The 15,159-nt window shown below is 35.9% G+C and overlaps 1 protein-coding gene across 2 annotated transcripts in view; it reads right to left on the bottom strand.

Moving 5' to 3' along the window:
- Positions 1-15,159, bottom strand: part of Ascc3 (activating signal cointegrator 1 complex subunit 3) — a 293,022-nt gene that overhangs the window by 123,194 nt on the left and 154,669 nt on the right. For both annotated transcript variants that reach the window (XM_075944106.1, XM_075944115.1), the window contains exons 20-24: positions 14,402-14,578; positions 12,706-12,931; positions 4,828-4,982; positions 2,401-2,499; positions 1,171-1,339 (exon numbers count right to left, since the gene is read on the bottom strand). In XM_075944106.1, the coding sequence (XP_075800221.1) occupies positions 1,171-1,339; positions 2,401-2,499; positions 4,828-4,982; positions 12,706-12,931; positions 14,402-14,578 (826 nt within the window). The remainder of the gene's footprint in view (positions 1-1,170; positions 1,340-2,400; positions 2,500-4,827; positions 4,983-12,705; positions 12,932-14,401; positions 14,579-15,159) is intronic.

Genomic DNA, 15,159 nt, shown 5'->3' on the forward strand with positions numbered 1-15,159 from the left:
AGATTATGGTACTGATACTATCATATCTCTATCTTTTTGTTTTGACCAATCATTCTCTTTTGTCAAGAATCAAAGAGCAACTGAGCTACAGTATAAGGACATTCTTGAGGTAAACAACATAATAAATAAGGAATACGTTTGACCAAATGTCAACAATTAGTCATATTAAAGCCTTTTCTTTCATTTTCTACAGGACTGGGAAGTAGTGAGTAAATTAAAAAATCATAATTAGCATTTAATTGTGAAAGTTTTCATCTTGAATAATTATAAAAAAATAAAATTAAGACTTTTTAGTGGTCTATTAAATAAAAATATCTGGAATTCAATAGTCCTCAATTATTTATTTTAAAAGAGAAGGAAAAATAATGTACTGGTTAATTTAAAAGACTCAGAAAAATTTTGAAATAGATTTTATGAAGTACTTGAAATTATTGTCATAAATATCCATGCATACATATTTCTAGCTTTTATAAACCAATATAAGAATGTATTAGTTCACCTTATAAAAATATAAAATAGAATTTTAAAAAAGACAACAATGAGAAACCTTTCAGGATGTGTTGCCGTTAGTTGCCATAAAGCTAAAATATGGGAGGGAGTTGATATGAAGGTTCCACACAGTCACTGTGGGTATTTATAAATTCCCTCCAGAATAAAACAAAACAAACAAAATCCATGATGCCTTAGTATTAAAACATTTCAGATATTGAAGAACATCAATGGGACAAAGAAAAGTCCAGAATAAAAAAAATGATAATTTAGCATACATATTGTCCTACCTGATCTGAGAATACAAAAACATCTAAAACCGTTGGAATAGTGTCTCACATGTTTCAAAAAACACATAGTAAGCACAGCTAAATAAGACAGTAAGCACACATGAAGAAATTACAGCTATATAAATGGAGAAAGCAGCAGAGTAGTTCCATCCTTACTAAGTCCATCAAAACTGGCCCACTTTAATGCTTTTTTAACTCAAAATTCAGGGGACTATCTTAAACTTTGCCCAATATAAATACAAACAATTTTCTCTGAAAACTCTCTTTCTAAACTGTATTATCAAATAGTTTGAATTTTCATAAAGAATAACACAAGCAACAATACGTTTCAACACTAAACAAAACAGTCATTTTGGGGAAGGTAATGATTCAAATTAGTTAGCCACTTTACCTGTATGAGGAGGATGTCTCTCTGGTAGAATCAGATGCTGAAAGTTGATAATGCAAACGGCCTCAGCTCCTAGCCATCTATCAGACACTGCTCGAATGTAGTACTGAGAGGGCAAAGGCTCAAAAATAGGGATTGTAAATACCAGAAGTTGAGGTTCTTTATTAATAACCTAGTGTGAAATAAAGCCTCAAGTAAATATGTCTTCTCCTACATTAGGCTGTTGTTAAGAAAGCAGTACCTACTACACAAGATACACTGACAATAAAGCACACTGGATTATAAGAGGCCGAGATGCTTAGGTAATTCAGCATCATTTTGTGTGATTCCTTTAAGAACTTGATATACTCTTAGGTGACGTTTATATTTATTGTGTGCTATTTAGTATGCATTGATAGGTATAACTTTGATTTGTTTATCAGAATTATGCAAACATTATTCACTCAATTACTTAACTTTATTTGTAAAATTCTAACTGCTATACTAATATTTACATAATGTTTAAGTTCTATGAGTACCATAGAGAAATACCACAATTGAGTATAATAAATGTTTAATAGAAAAGCAACGTCAACAAAAACAAATCTGATGCCCTTACAAGATTTATCAGCTTAAGCTTCCCTTTTCCCTTTGATAAAAAGTGAAACTACTAGCAAAGCATCAACTACATGGCAAGAACTAAGCCTTTAAAAAGTTGTTTCAATTACCTTTTGAGATTATAATATAATTAACATCATTTACCCCTTGTTTTCTTTCAAGTTCATGGCCTCTTTTCATCAGTTGGTGTTGCATGTATGTGTAAAATGTTCCTAAACACGTAAGTTACAACCTGCTCAGTCTGTATAATACTACTTGTAGTTATTTTTCAGGGCTGACCTAAGTCTTTTATTGGCAATTTATAAAGAATTTTCACTAGGTGTGTCAATCTTCTTACTATATTGTACGCATACAACACCTAATTATTACTTATTTCATCTACATTCCATATTTCACAACCTGGAAGCCATGACTTACTTAACAGATGACCAAAATTGTAATTAAAGTTCTCAAACAATCATCATGATGATTTACCAAAAGCACACATTCACTGTCTTCCTTTAAAAGAGGCAGAAATAATAATAAATAAAGCCTTAATGGATATCATTTAGAAAGAAAATAATAGTAGAAAATGTTAGTTTATATTTTCTCTTCATGGCAGTAAAATAGGGAAAAGTCAGAGAAATATGTATTTACCTGTTTTTTAAGAGCTAAAAAGTACTCTGAATGATAAATATGGTCATTTGTAGGATCTTCTACCCAAATCCACCAGGGTTCCCCAACTGTCCCATGGACCTAGAAAAGTAGTATTACAGTTTAAGACAGGCTGTTTATACACTCCACAGCTATTCCTCTCTTCAGCAACTTCGTTATTATAAAGGCCATTTGTTTACTTATTTAACATATGAAAGGCAATTTAACATATTTACAAAGCTTCACAACTATAGCCACAATCTAATTTTAGAACATTTCATCACCTCCAGAAAAATACAAATGTATTTATAAGCTATAGCTATTCACTATAGATTGCCATTTCTGAATATTTTGTATAAATGGAATTGTACTCTGTGGACTTTTATGACTGGCTTTTTAATCTGATTCATTATGTACCAGTACTTCACTCCAATTATTGTCAGTTAATATTTCACTGGATTAATAAGCCATATTTTGTTCATTCATTTCAGGCTGCTCCTTTCTCCTTACAAGGCTCCATGTTCATTTTTCACCTAAGTGGCCACATCACCTGGGACAAAGCTGATTTTCGTAAGATCGACAGTTCGTGGAATTATTCTGACAGCAGGTAAAGGAGAAACCCACAAAAAATTTTGAGCTAAACCTGTGCTCTAGGCTGAGGGTGTAGGGATATATTTCCTTGCTCAAATTAAACAATTAAATTTGAAAAGGGAAATCTGAAACTTTTGGTAAGAACTCAACAATGTCAGCAAAGTAGGGCTGAATAAAAATATCTGGACCCTGAATGGTGTGATTAACTAGAAGCCTGAAACATTCTGAATGGTGTGATTAACTAGAAGCCTGAAACATTCTGAGGCATGTAGAACACCTGTGGACCTTTGTTGCACAGGAAAATACACTGTCTTCCTTCCTTCAAATGGGGGCAAGTTCAGTTCTCCAATTTAAGACCATAACATTCTACCTGAGAGTGTTCCCTGGAGGGTTATTATGGATTTTAGTAGAAGATAACTGAAACAGTAAAATTTAATTCATTTCACAAACAGGCCTAAAATTTAAAATTTCAAACATGATTTTTAACAGCTAACTATATAAATACATATATTTTAAATATATATAACTATTTAAATATATATTATATTTTAAATATAACTAAATATAAAATATTTATATTTTGTATAAAATTCTTTCTTTAGAGAAATATTAAAGTAAATTTATATTATCACCACTTGTTCCTCAGAGAAATTCTGAGAACATTATAATAGTTTATTATTAGTATTTGTAGATTAGGAAATTATAAGACTCAGAAGTCTGAGCACGTTAAAGCAATTGCACATGGGATTAGCAACATATGTAGGTGATCCTACAAAACATGGCTGAATAAAAGTAACTCTAATAGGAACTATGTGGGGTACGCACAGGTACTTGAGATTACTACAACTACTGAGTGACTTTCCTTCCCCTAGGGGCCTCTTCTCAGTGGGGAGATTCTGACTTACTTTTATAGATACAATTTCTAACACATAAATTAGTTCAAGGAATGCTGATTGAATGGCAAGGTGATTCAGAGTAGATCTTTATGTATGAGTTTACCCCTATTTTGCCTTGAAAGACTCTTTCGTAACCCAGGCTGGCCTGAACCTCATGGGGCTGAGCTCCCTCTGGGTGCTGGGACTGCAGGATATACCAGCACACCTGTTTCATGTGGCCACAGGGATGGCATTAAGAACAACAAATACCACCAATCATGCTACAACCTCAATATTAATGTTAGAATTTAATACATATGGTTTTAAAGCAGGAAATAACAAATGAAGATAAAAACTGAAGTAACCATGACAGGAACCAAGGAAAGACATTTTGAAAAAGAGTTATGTATATAAATACTACATATTCAGAAACATAGAAAAGAAAAAAAAACTATTAATTATAGCCAATGCTAGACTTTGATACTAGGAAAAAGAATCTATCAAACGGGTAACATGGAAGAAAATGTAGAGTATTCTTCCGACTAGCCTAATTTTTTAAAAGGGAAATAATGGTAAGTTTACAGATTACAAGATTTAAAAATGTCTCTGTTAGCAAACAGAATATCAAATTAGTGGCCAAACTGACAGTATGGATGTCGAAATGATAACATGGATAATACGGAAGAACACGGCCAGTGTGGCCCATTTTACAGAGCGCAATCTACTGACTCATTCAGTTCAATGTTGTAACTGTTAATTCAGTGGACGCTGGAAGATCTCATTGGCTGACACATCAATATACCACATTTTCTTAAAAATAAGAATAACTACTACTACAATGCTGTCAGTGAAGACCATATATATATAAAGGTTTTCTCTGTGCCTTTGGGATAGATATAAGGTTTGGAGAACTTGCAGTACAGACACCTAGGTATAACATGAATTTAGATATTTCCAGCTCTACCTGATCATTCCAAGAGAAATCCGGGTGGATATTCAGAGATACTCGGAGGACAGTCCGCGTGATGGGCTGAATGGAAGCTTCCATCGTAACAGAAGGAATCTGATGAACACACTGTTTAACCTTCAGTCCAATATTCACATGATGCAAAATGTGACCTGAAAGGAAAGCATCACATAGAAAAGAATGTGCCCCACATAATCTGACTTGTAAATGAGATTTCAGAGATGGTGATTTTATTGCCTGCTTTATGATTTGTTATGTAAAATAGCTGACATTCTTGACCTGACATGTTTGAATATTTTGTAATAGTTAACTTGAATTAGCAATTCATAGCTTAGAAAACCAGTATCAGGGTTTATTTAGATATTAATAGGTTCTGAAAATTGCTGAGCTATTTGAAAAACTATAAAGGGACCCACTTCTTTCTCTCTTAGTTTATAACATAGTATGGAGTTATGAAGTACTTTGTGAAAATAGTCATTAATTTATTCACAGTCTTTATCAGAACTTTATACAACTAAGGAAATATTTCAGGAAAATTAAACGATTCATTCATCCATATACTATTCTAGAAAACAAAATCAAAATATAAATTACAGTCTATCAGAATACACTAACTACTTATGCTTATTTTCATAAGTAAGCAGATTCTACAATAAAGATATGAATGGAAGTCAGATATTATTACAAAATAAATATAACTAGACAAATGTGACAAACTAGTTTAAGCAAGTAGAACTAAATTACATTTTTTATAATCAAGATTACTTTTATCTTAACTCTTCCATAGAGATTTTTTTGAAGGGCACACATTTATATGTCAATATGTTTCAACTTGATCAAATTGGAAATTAAAGTTGATGGCCTTTATTTAAAAATACATCTTTTGACAGATTGCAACTGCTGAGTAGACCAAGAGGTGAGTGACCAGCACTCCAGCAGTACCACCCAGTCTCTAGGCCCTAGGACCCTGGGGCAAACCCGGGCCCCTCCAACACCCTCCTCAGTAGTACTAGTCAGCCAGTGGGAAGTGTCCTGCTGATAGGCTGTTCCTTTATTGGACCCTGTAATTTACAAGTTCTACTCTACCACCAAGTTTATTCACCCCCCCCCCCCCCCCCCCCCCCCCCCCGCGAGCTCAGTGGCTCTTTGAGGCACAGTCGCTCTAACAGGTGGGTGACCAGCTACCCAGATGGAGAGCCCAATCTCAAAGCGCTAGGCCCCACCCAGGCCCTTCCCCCACCTGCTTCAGCTTCACTAGCTGGCAAGCAGGAAAGCCTCCTGCTGATAGGCTGCTCCAACACCCTCCCCCGCCCACAGAAAACCCTATAATCTATAAATTCCATTCTACCACCAAATTTCCCCATCCCTTGAGACCTGAGTGGCTCTCTGAGGCCAGACTCCTACTGCACACAGTGTATCAAGACTAGCCCCCCCCCCTCATACCAAGACCTAGGCCCTAGGGCAAAACCCCTCCCCCACCTGCCTTAACTGCTTAACTGCACTGGGCAGCCAGCAGGCAAACCATCTGTAAGAAAGAAGGCAGGCTATTCCAACAGCCCTCCCTCACATTTAATGGACCTGTAATCTACAAATCCCACTCCACCGCAAACCCACCCATGCCCTGAGAACTCAGCGTCTTCCTGAGGCACAGACAGCAACTGCAATGATCAGTCCAAGAAAGGATCACTGAGACATGGTCATCAACCACAAGGATTGGATCAAGAGGCAAAGACATTGCCTGCACCAATTGGAGGAAGAGATAGGTAGGTGCCAATGCAAGAATATATTCAAGAATGTACAAGAACATGACAACACCAGAACCCAATGATCTAAACATTCAAACCCAGAAACAGCAGAAGAAAATGACCTTAAATACAACTTTATGAAGATGATAGAGACCCTTAAAGAAGAAATAAAAAATCCCCTTAAAGGAATGGACAGCCCAGTCTCTAGGCACTAGGCCCCAAGACAAACAGAAAATTGGAAGAAATCAATACATCTCTTAAAGAAAGTTAAGAGAAAACAACCAACCAGGTGAAGCAAACAGTAAAAACAGTTCAAGACTTGGAAACTGAAATAGAGACAATAAAGAAAACACAAATTGAGGAATTCTGGAAATGGAAAACCTAGGTAAATAAACAGGAACTACAGATGCAAGCACAACCAACAGAATATATGAGATGGAAGAGAAAATACAATATAGGAACTAGATTAATCGGTTAAAGAAAATGTTAAATCCAACAAATTCTTAACACAGAACATCAAGGAAATTTGGGACACTATAAAAAGCCAAACCTAAGAATAATAGGGATAGAAGAAGTAGTCCAGCTTGAAGACACAGAAAAGGTATTCAACAAAGTCATAGAGGAAAACTTTCCCAACCTAAAGGACATGTCTATGAAGGTACAAGAAGCTTATAGAATACCAAACAGACTGGACCAAAAGAAGAAAAAAAGTTCCCCTGTGGCATATTATAATCAAAACAGTAAAAACACAAAATAAAGAAAGAGTATTAAGAACTGCAAAGGAAAAAGGCCAAGGAATATGTAAAGACAGACCAATCAGAATTACACACTACTTCTCAATGGAAACATGAAGGCCAGAAGGTCCTGGACAGATGTGCTGCAGACATTAAGAGACCAAGGATTCCCAACAAAGCTTCAATCACCACAGGCAGAGAAAAAGATATTCCATGACAAAAAATAGATTTAAACAATATCTATCCATAAACCAAGTCTTATAGAAAGTACTAGAAAGAAAACTCCAACCCAAGGAAGTTAGCTGCATCCACAAAAAACACAGGCAACAAATAACATCATACCAGCAAACCCCAAAGAAGGAAAACACACAAACACTACCACCGAAAAATAACAGGAATCAATAATCACTGGTCATTATTCTTAATATCAATGGACTCAATTTACCTATAAAAATACACAGGCTAACAGAATGGATATAAAAACAGGATCCAATCTTCAGCTGCATATTCACCCAGGAATAGTAGATGACAGGAAATAATTAAATTGAAGGCTGAAACCAATAAAATAGAAACAAAGAAAATGAATCAATGAAACAAAGAGCTGGTTCTTTGAGAAAATTAAGATAGACAAACCCTTATCCAAACTAATCAAAAGGGGGGACATAACAGGCACTTAAGAAATCCAGAAAATCATTAGGTAATACTTAGAAAACCTATACACCACAAAATGGGAAAATCTAAAAGAAATGGACAATTTTCTGGAAAGGTAACAAATGCCAAAATTAAATCAAGACCAGATGAACAATTTAAATAGACCCATAACCCCTAAGGAAATATAAGAGAAATAAAGCCCAGGGTGAGGTAATTTCAGCACAGAATTCTACCAGAATTTCAAAGAAGAGCTAATACCAATATTCCTCAAATTGTTACACACAATAGAGAAGAAAGATCATTGCCAAACTCTTTTTATGAGGCTTTAGTTCCCATGATACCCACACCACACAAAGAAACAACTAATAAAGAGAATTACATACCAATCTCCCTCATGAACATTGATGCAAAAATACTCAGTAAAACATGGGCAAACCAAATCTAAGAACACATCAAAAAATAATCTAACATAATCAAAGTTGGTGTCATTCCAGAGATACAGGGATGGTTCAACACACAAAAATCTATCAATATAATCCACAAAATAAATAAGCTGAAAGAAAAAGGATATATCATCATCTCATTAGATGCTGAAAAAGCATTAAACAAAATCCTATAGCCCTTCATGATAAATGTCTTGGGAGATCAGGTACACAAGGAATATATCTAAACATAATAAAAGCTATATAAAGGAAGTTATCAGATAACATCAAATTAAATGGAGAGAAACGCAAATAGATTCTACTAAAATCAGGAACAAGACAAGGCTGTCCACTCTCTCCATATCTATTCAACATAGGAATTGATGGTCTTGGTAGAGCAATAAGACAACAAAAGGAAATCAAGAGTATACAAATTGTAAGGAAGAAGTCAAATTTTCACTATTTGCAGAGGATAATAGTAATAAGTAATCCCAAAAATTCTACAAGAGAAGTCGTATAGTGGATAAACACCTTCAGCAATGTGACAGGATACAAGATCAAGTAAAAAACAAAATCAGTAGCCCTCCTATAAACAGAGAAAGAAAGCAGGGCTGTGGTGGCACACGCCTTTAATCCCAGCCCTCTGAGGCACAGGCAGATGGATCTCTGTGAGTTCAAGGCCAGCCTAGTCTACAAGAGGTAGTTCCATGACAGGCACCAAAGCTACGGAGAAATCTTGTCTCAAAAAAACTGAGAGAGAGAGAGAGAGAGAGAGAGAGAGAGAGAGAGAGAGAGAGAGAGAGAGAAAGAGAAAGAGAGAGAGAGAGAGAGAGAGATATCAGAGAAAATCATCCATTACATTAGCCACAAAAAACATAAAATATCTTGGGGTAACACTAACCAGAGATGTGAGAGGCCTTTACTTCAAGAACTTTAAGTCTTTGAAGAAAAAATAATTGAAGAAGATATTAGAAAATGGAAAGATCTTTCATGCTCTTGGATAGGTAGGATCAACATAATAAAAATGGCAATCCTACCAACAATAATCTACAGATTCAATGCAATCCCCATCAAAATCGCAGAACAATTCTTCATAGACCCTGCAAGAACAATACTCATCTTCAAATGGAAAAGAAAAAAAAACCTGGATAGCCAACAGTCCTATACAATAAAGAAACTTAAGTACACATCACAATCCTTGACATCAAGCTCTATTATAGAGCTACAGTAATAAAAACGGCTTGGTACTGGCATAAAAACAGACAGATGGACCAATGGAATCTAATAAAAGACCCTGATATTAATCCCCAAACCAATGAATACCCTATTTTTAGCAAAGAAGCTAAAATTATACAACGGAAAAAAGAAAGCATCTTCAGTAAAAGGTGCTAGCACAATCGGATATCAACATATAGAAGAATATATAGAGATTCATATCTATCCCCATGTACAAAACTCAAGTCCAAATGGATGTAAGACCTCAAAATAAGTCCAGTCACACTGTACCTCAGAGAAGAGAAAGTGGAAAGTAGCTTTGAACGCTTAGCATAGGAGACCACTTCCTAAATATAACACCAGTAGCACAGTCACTGAGAACAACAATAAATAAATGGGACCTTCTGAAACTGAGCAGGTCAACAAGACGAAACAGTAGCCTACAGAATGGGAAAAGATCTTCACCAACTCCACATCAGACAAAGGACCGATAACCAAAATATATAAAGAACTCAAGAAACTAACCATCAAAATACCAAATAATCAAATTAAAAAATGGGGTATAGATCTAAACAGAGAATTCTCAACAAAAAAATATCAAATGGTTGAAAGACACTTAGGAAATTTTCACCTTAAATCCTTAGCCATCAGGGAAATACAAATCAAAACAACTCTGGGATACTGTCTTACACCAGTTAGAGTAGCAAAAACACGAATGGTAAGCTTATGCTGGAGAAGATGAGGACCATGGAGAACACGCCACCATTGCTGCTGGGAGTGTAAACTTACACAGCCACTTTGGAAATCACTGTGGTGGTTTCTCAGAAAATTGGGAATCAACCCACCTCAAGAACTGGCAATATCACTCTTGGTCATATACCCAAAGAATGCACACTCATACCACAAGGACATTTGCTCAACTATGTTCATAGCAGTATTATTCGTAATAGCCAGAAACTGGAAGAAACCTAGATGCCCCTCAACCGAAGAAAGGATAAAGAAAATGTGGTACATTTATACAATGGAATACTGTTCAGCAGTAAAAAACAATGACATCTTGAAGTTTGCATGTAAATGGATGGAACTAGAAAAAACCATCCTGAGTGAGCTAAGTCAGACTAAGTAAAAGAAATATGGTATGTATGCACTCATAAGTGGATATCAGATGTGAAACAAAGAATACTCATCAGCCCATGACCCCAGAGAAGCTATGTAACAAGGAGAACCCTAAGAAAATTATATATGGATCTCCCTGGGATGGGGAAAATAGACAAAATCTCCTGATAAAGTTTGGAGTATGGTGTGGGAGAACAGGAGGAGAACATGAGGCAATGGGATGGTTGAGATGGGGGAAGGCAGAGAGGGAGAGAAGAAAAGAGGTATCTTAAATGAGGGAGCCATTATGTGGCTAGCAAGAAACCTGGCACTAGGGAAATTCACAGGAATCCACAAAGATGACCCCAGCGAAGACTCCTAGCAACAGTAGAGAGTGTGCCTAACTGGCCTTCCCCTGTAATCAGATTGATGACTACCTTAATTGTCATCATAGAACCTTCATCTAGCAACTGATGGAATCCGATGCAGAGATGTACAGTGAAGCACTGTGCTGAGCTCCTAAAGACCAGTCGAAAAGAGGGAGGAGCAATAATATGAGTAAAGGAGTCAAGACCATGATGGGGATATCCACTGAAACAGCCAGCTTACCTGAGCTAATGGGAACTCACTGACTCTGGATTGATTGTGGAGGAACCAGCATAGGACCACACTAGACCCTCTGAATATGGGTGCCAGGTGCATGGCTGGCACAGTCTGTGGGGCCACTGGCAGTGTGACCATGATTTATTACTACTGCTTGTACTTGCTCTTTGGAGTCCATTCTCTTTGGAGGGATACCTTAGGGCTCAGCCTAGATACAGGGGAGAGGGCCTTAGTCCTGCTTCAATGTGTTGTGCCAGACTGTGTTGATTACCCTTAGAAGTCTTACCCTCTTTGAGGAGTGGATGGGGGGGGAGTAGGGGAAAGGTGGAGGGAGCAGGAGGAAGGGAGCGAGTGGGAACTGGAACAGGTATGTAAAATGATAAAAGTTTGTTTAAAAATAAATTTAAGCCAGGCGATGGTGGCGCACGCCTTTAATCCCAGCACTCGGGAGGCAGAGGCAGGAGGATCTCTGTGAGTTCGAGACCAGCCTGGTCTACAGAGCTAGTTCCAAAACAGGCTCAAAGCCACAGAGAAACCCTGTCTCGAAAAACCAAAAAAAAAAAAAAATTTTAAATAAAAAATACACATCTCCTATATATTCTCAAGTTCCCTTCTTAAAAATCACAATTTCTTTCTATTGATGCTCTTCTTTTATTATTCTATAAAAGTATCCTTCAACTCTAAATATAATATTAATGTTCTTGGCCTCTCAATAATATTGGGAGACTGACAATGACAACCCTTGTGTTCTGAGCCTGCCTTTCTGCAGGAGCAGTATCCATCCTATTCAGGAGCAAAGTATTTCCTAGTTATATTACAGGTTTTACAATACAATGTTAAATTTCACAGAAATATTTGTAGCAAGGACTTCTCAACATTATGTGGGGCAAAAACTCAAAAATTCTATGTACAGACTGATATTAACTGCGTTTAAATATACAGATGTTTGTGATTAAAGGTTAACAAACTGTGGTGAACTGTAAAGTTTCATGTCCACAAATTCTTATTTATTGTACTTCGGTAGTGCATGGGAGTCCTGACAGACTAGTGTTCCACTATTTGGATATATCCCCAGTCACCACACGATTTTAAACTGTAAAACTGCTGATATACATGACAAAAATTACTCAATTAAACATTGAATTTAATTGTGAATGAACATCATCTAATGAGTCTCATCATTTATGGATAAGAGTCTATGTATAAAATAATCAAAAGTTTGCTACTCTATTTTAATTGCTAATTCAGTTAAGTAATAAATTTGGAAAGATTTTTTTTAATTAGCTTAGATGAGCAAGAATGATTTCATAAATACCATAAAATGTCTTCATTTGGAAATACAGCATATTGATATATTGATCAGATATATACAATGGTAAACAGATGTAAAGATTTTTGCTTCCTTCTTACCTATTTCATCCTTTCTCATGTCTTTGAGCTTATCTACAGTAAGGTTTTTTTCTTCTAATCTTGTCAGAATGTGAGGTGGTAACACAGAAAACTGCCTCAAAGGGCTAGCCCAACCCCAGAGTCTCTTGTCGATGACTTTACTCAGGTTCAGAAGCCTGTAGGTCATAGTAGGCCAACGTTTCCTCAGTGCAATTTCAAAGAGAGCACGGACAATTCTAGCTGCATTCTGAGGAACAAAAGGAAAAGACTGGTAGTTAGCTAACAATGTGCTTTTAAATGTCAGTAAATTTATTATTCCAACTAGACTCAGAAGAATGACAAATCAAGCTACGTACTTAAATTATGTGCAGCAACTTTCTTTATACAACTTTAATTATCATCAGGTAGTATAAGAGTAGCCCTATTACTATTGTGTACATGTTATCTATTAAACTTACAGAGGGCAAAGTATTTCTATATTCCTTAGACCTTCTAAGCATAAGTGAAATAGGTAGACAAAAGACAAACAAGGTAGTAGACAGACTGTTCAAGTGCCTAGAGTATAAGAAAGAGGCTGAAATGTCCCTAAGTATATCATGCAATGATTAAGTGTATGAGAAATTTAAGCGAGAATTCATAAAGATTTTCATTTCAGTCAGGAGAGAAATTAATGAGGGAAGGGTGACAAAGGAAATACAGCTGAGTGCAGTGCAGTGACCAATACTAAATGGTCAATACAATGGTTCCCTAAAAATCAAACAGTATAACTAGCTTTACAAATAGAACGCTCTACAAGCAGATCTGTGGAATTATTTTATGGCCAGACTGGTTTACACAGTAATTTTCAGGCAAGCTAGAGCTGCAGAGTGAGATCATGCCTCATCTCAGTGTATGTGTGTGTGTGTGTGTGTATGTATGTATGTGTGTAGGAGGGGGAGAGGGAGAGAGAGAGAGAGAGAGAGAGAGAGAGAGAGAGAGAGAGAGAGAGAGAGAGAGAGAGAGAGGGAGAGAGAGAGAGAGAAGGAGAGAGAGAAGGAGAGAGAGAGCGAAAGAGAAAGAAGTCTCACATATTCTAAATCAGATTTAGTTTCAATTTTTATCACTTTAAAGGAAACATTACGAAAAATATAAATGTATACGTAAGACAAAAAGAACATATTCTGTTTTATAAGCTATGTCTTTCTGAAAGGCAAATAGCAAATGCACAAAATAAGGTATTTTACTTTATTTCATTTCTACCAGAATTCAAAAAGTTATGAAGTAAGTGAGTTGTAATTTAGGGAATAGTTGCCTTTCAGCTTTCAATTGTATCACTGGTAGAGAAGATCATTGTTTTTCTTTTTTTAGTATGTTTGTTTTTGTTTTAAACGAGACAGGGTCTCACTATATAATCTTGGCTGACCGTGAACTCACAGAGACCCACCTAAGTTGTGTGCTACCAAACAGGTCAAGATTAATTATTTTAGAGATTTAGATAGACCTAGCAAAATGTACATATGAAATGAGATACATTTATTAATTCACACTTAAGAGTAAATTAGTTATAGCCAAATGGAATTCCAGTCTTGACCCACGAGAACAGATTATACACACGATGTACAAATGATTGGAAACAGGTTTAAGATAAAACGGCAGTTGGCAGCATTCTCAGTATCTCATGGACTAATTTAGTAGTCTTCAAAGATCAGCAAAAATGGGAAAGGATTAAGAGTCTTACCTGGGCAACGTAGGCAGAATCTGATATGAGGGAGAAACTGTCCATCTCTCCTCGGCTAATGTAGGTCTGAAGCAAGATGTTTATTTTCCCATAACTATTTTCCACACCTCCAGGAGCTGAGAGTTCACAGAAATTGTTTAACAAGGTGTCTAGCTCCTCTACTTCCTCTTCTCTGACCTAGAAGAGGGAAGGTTTTTATATTAATACTTTGACTGAATTAAGGAAAATTCTCTTGTTCAAATTAAACTGTATGTTTGTACAAGCTTCCACTTTATATGATAACATTCTCCTTCTATAGTACTGAAATCATTATTTTTCCCACAGGTAGTTGTAAAATACAATATGAAACCATTTTGAAGACGACAGTTGTATTTTAATTCATAACTAATACTAAAGTTTCCAATGACATAAAAATTTACTATGCCATAAAAACTAAATCATCTGACCTCAGTATCCTTCAATTGATGAGATTTCATTTTTTTATTTGATCAGAGTTAAACCTCTGCCCAACTGGATTAGGGCATACTTGATTGTCTTCAAATGCATTCATTATAGTTACATATTTTTATAAGGTATAACACATTCATACATTAAAGCTGTGAAGTACTATTTCTTATTTCAGAATACAAAAGTTTTTACTGTTAATGAGATTAAATCACAATATGAACAGTACAGAAATATTCAAATCCAAGTCTGAATCATGTACTTATTTTGTATTCTGTTCAATGAACTTTACCTTTTAGTAGCCCAAAGCCTAT

Source organism: Microtus pennsylvanicus, chromosome 1 (genome assembly GCF_037038515.1).
Source record: "Microtus pennsylvanicus isolate mMicPen1 chromosome 1, mMicPen1.hap1, whole genome shotgun sequence".
Taxonomy (NCBI): domain Eukaryota; kingdom Metazoa; phylum Chordata; class Mammalia; order Rodentia; family Cricetidae; genus Microtus; species Microtus pennsylvanicus.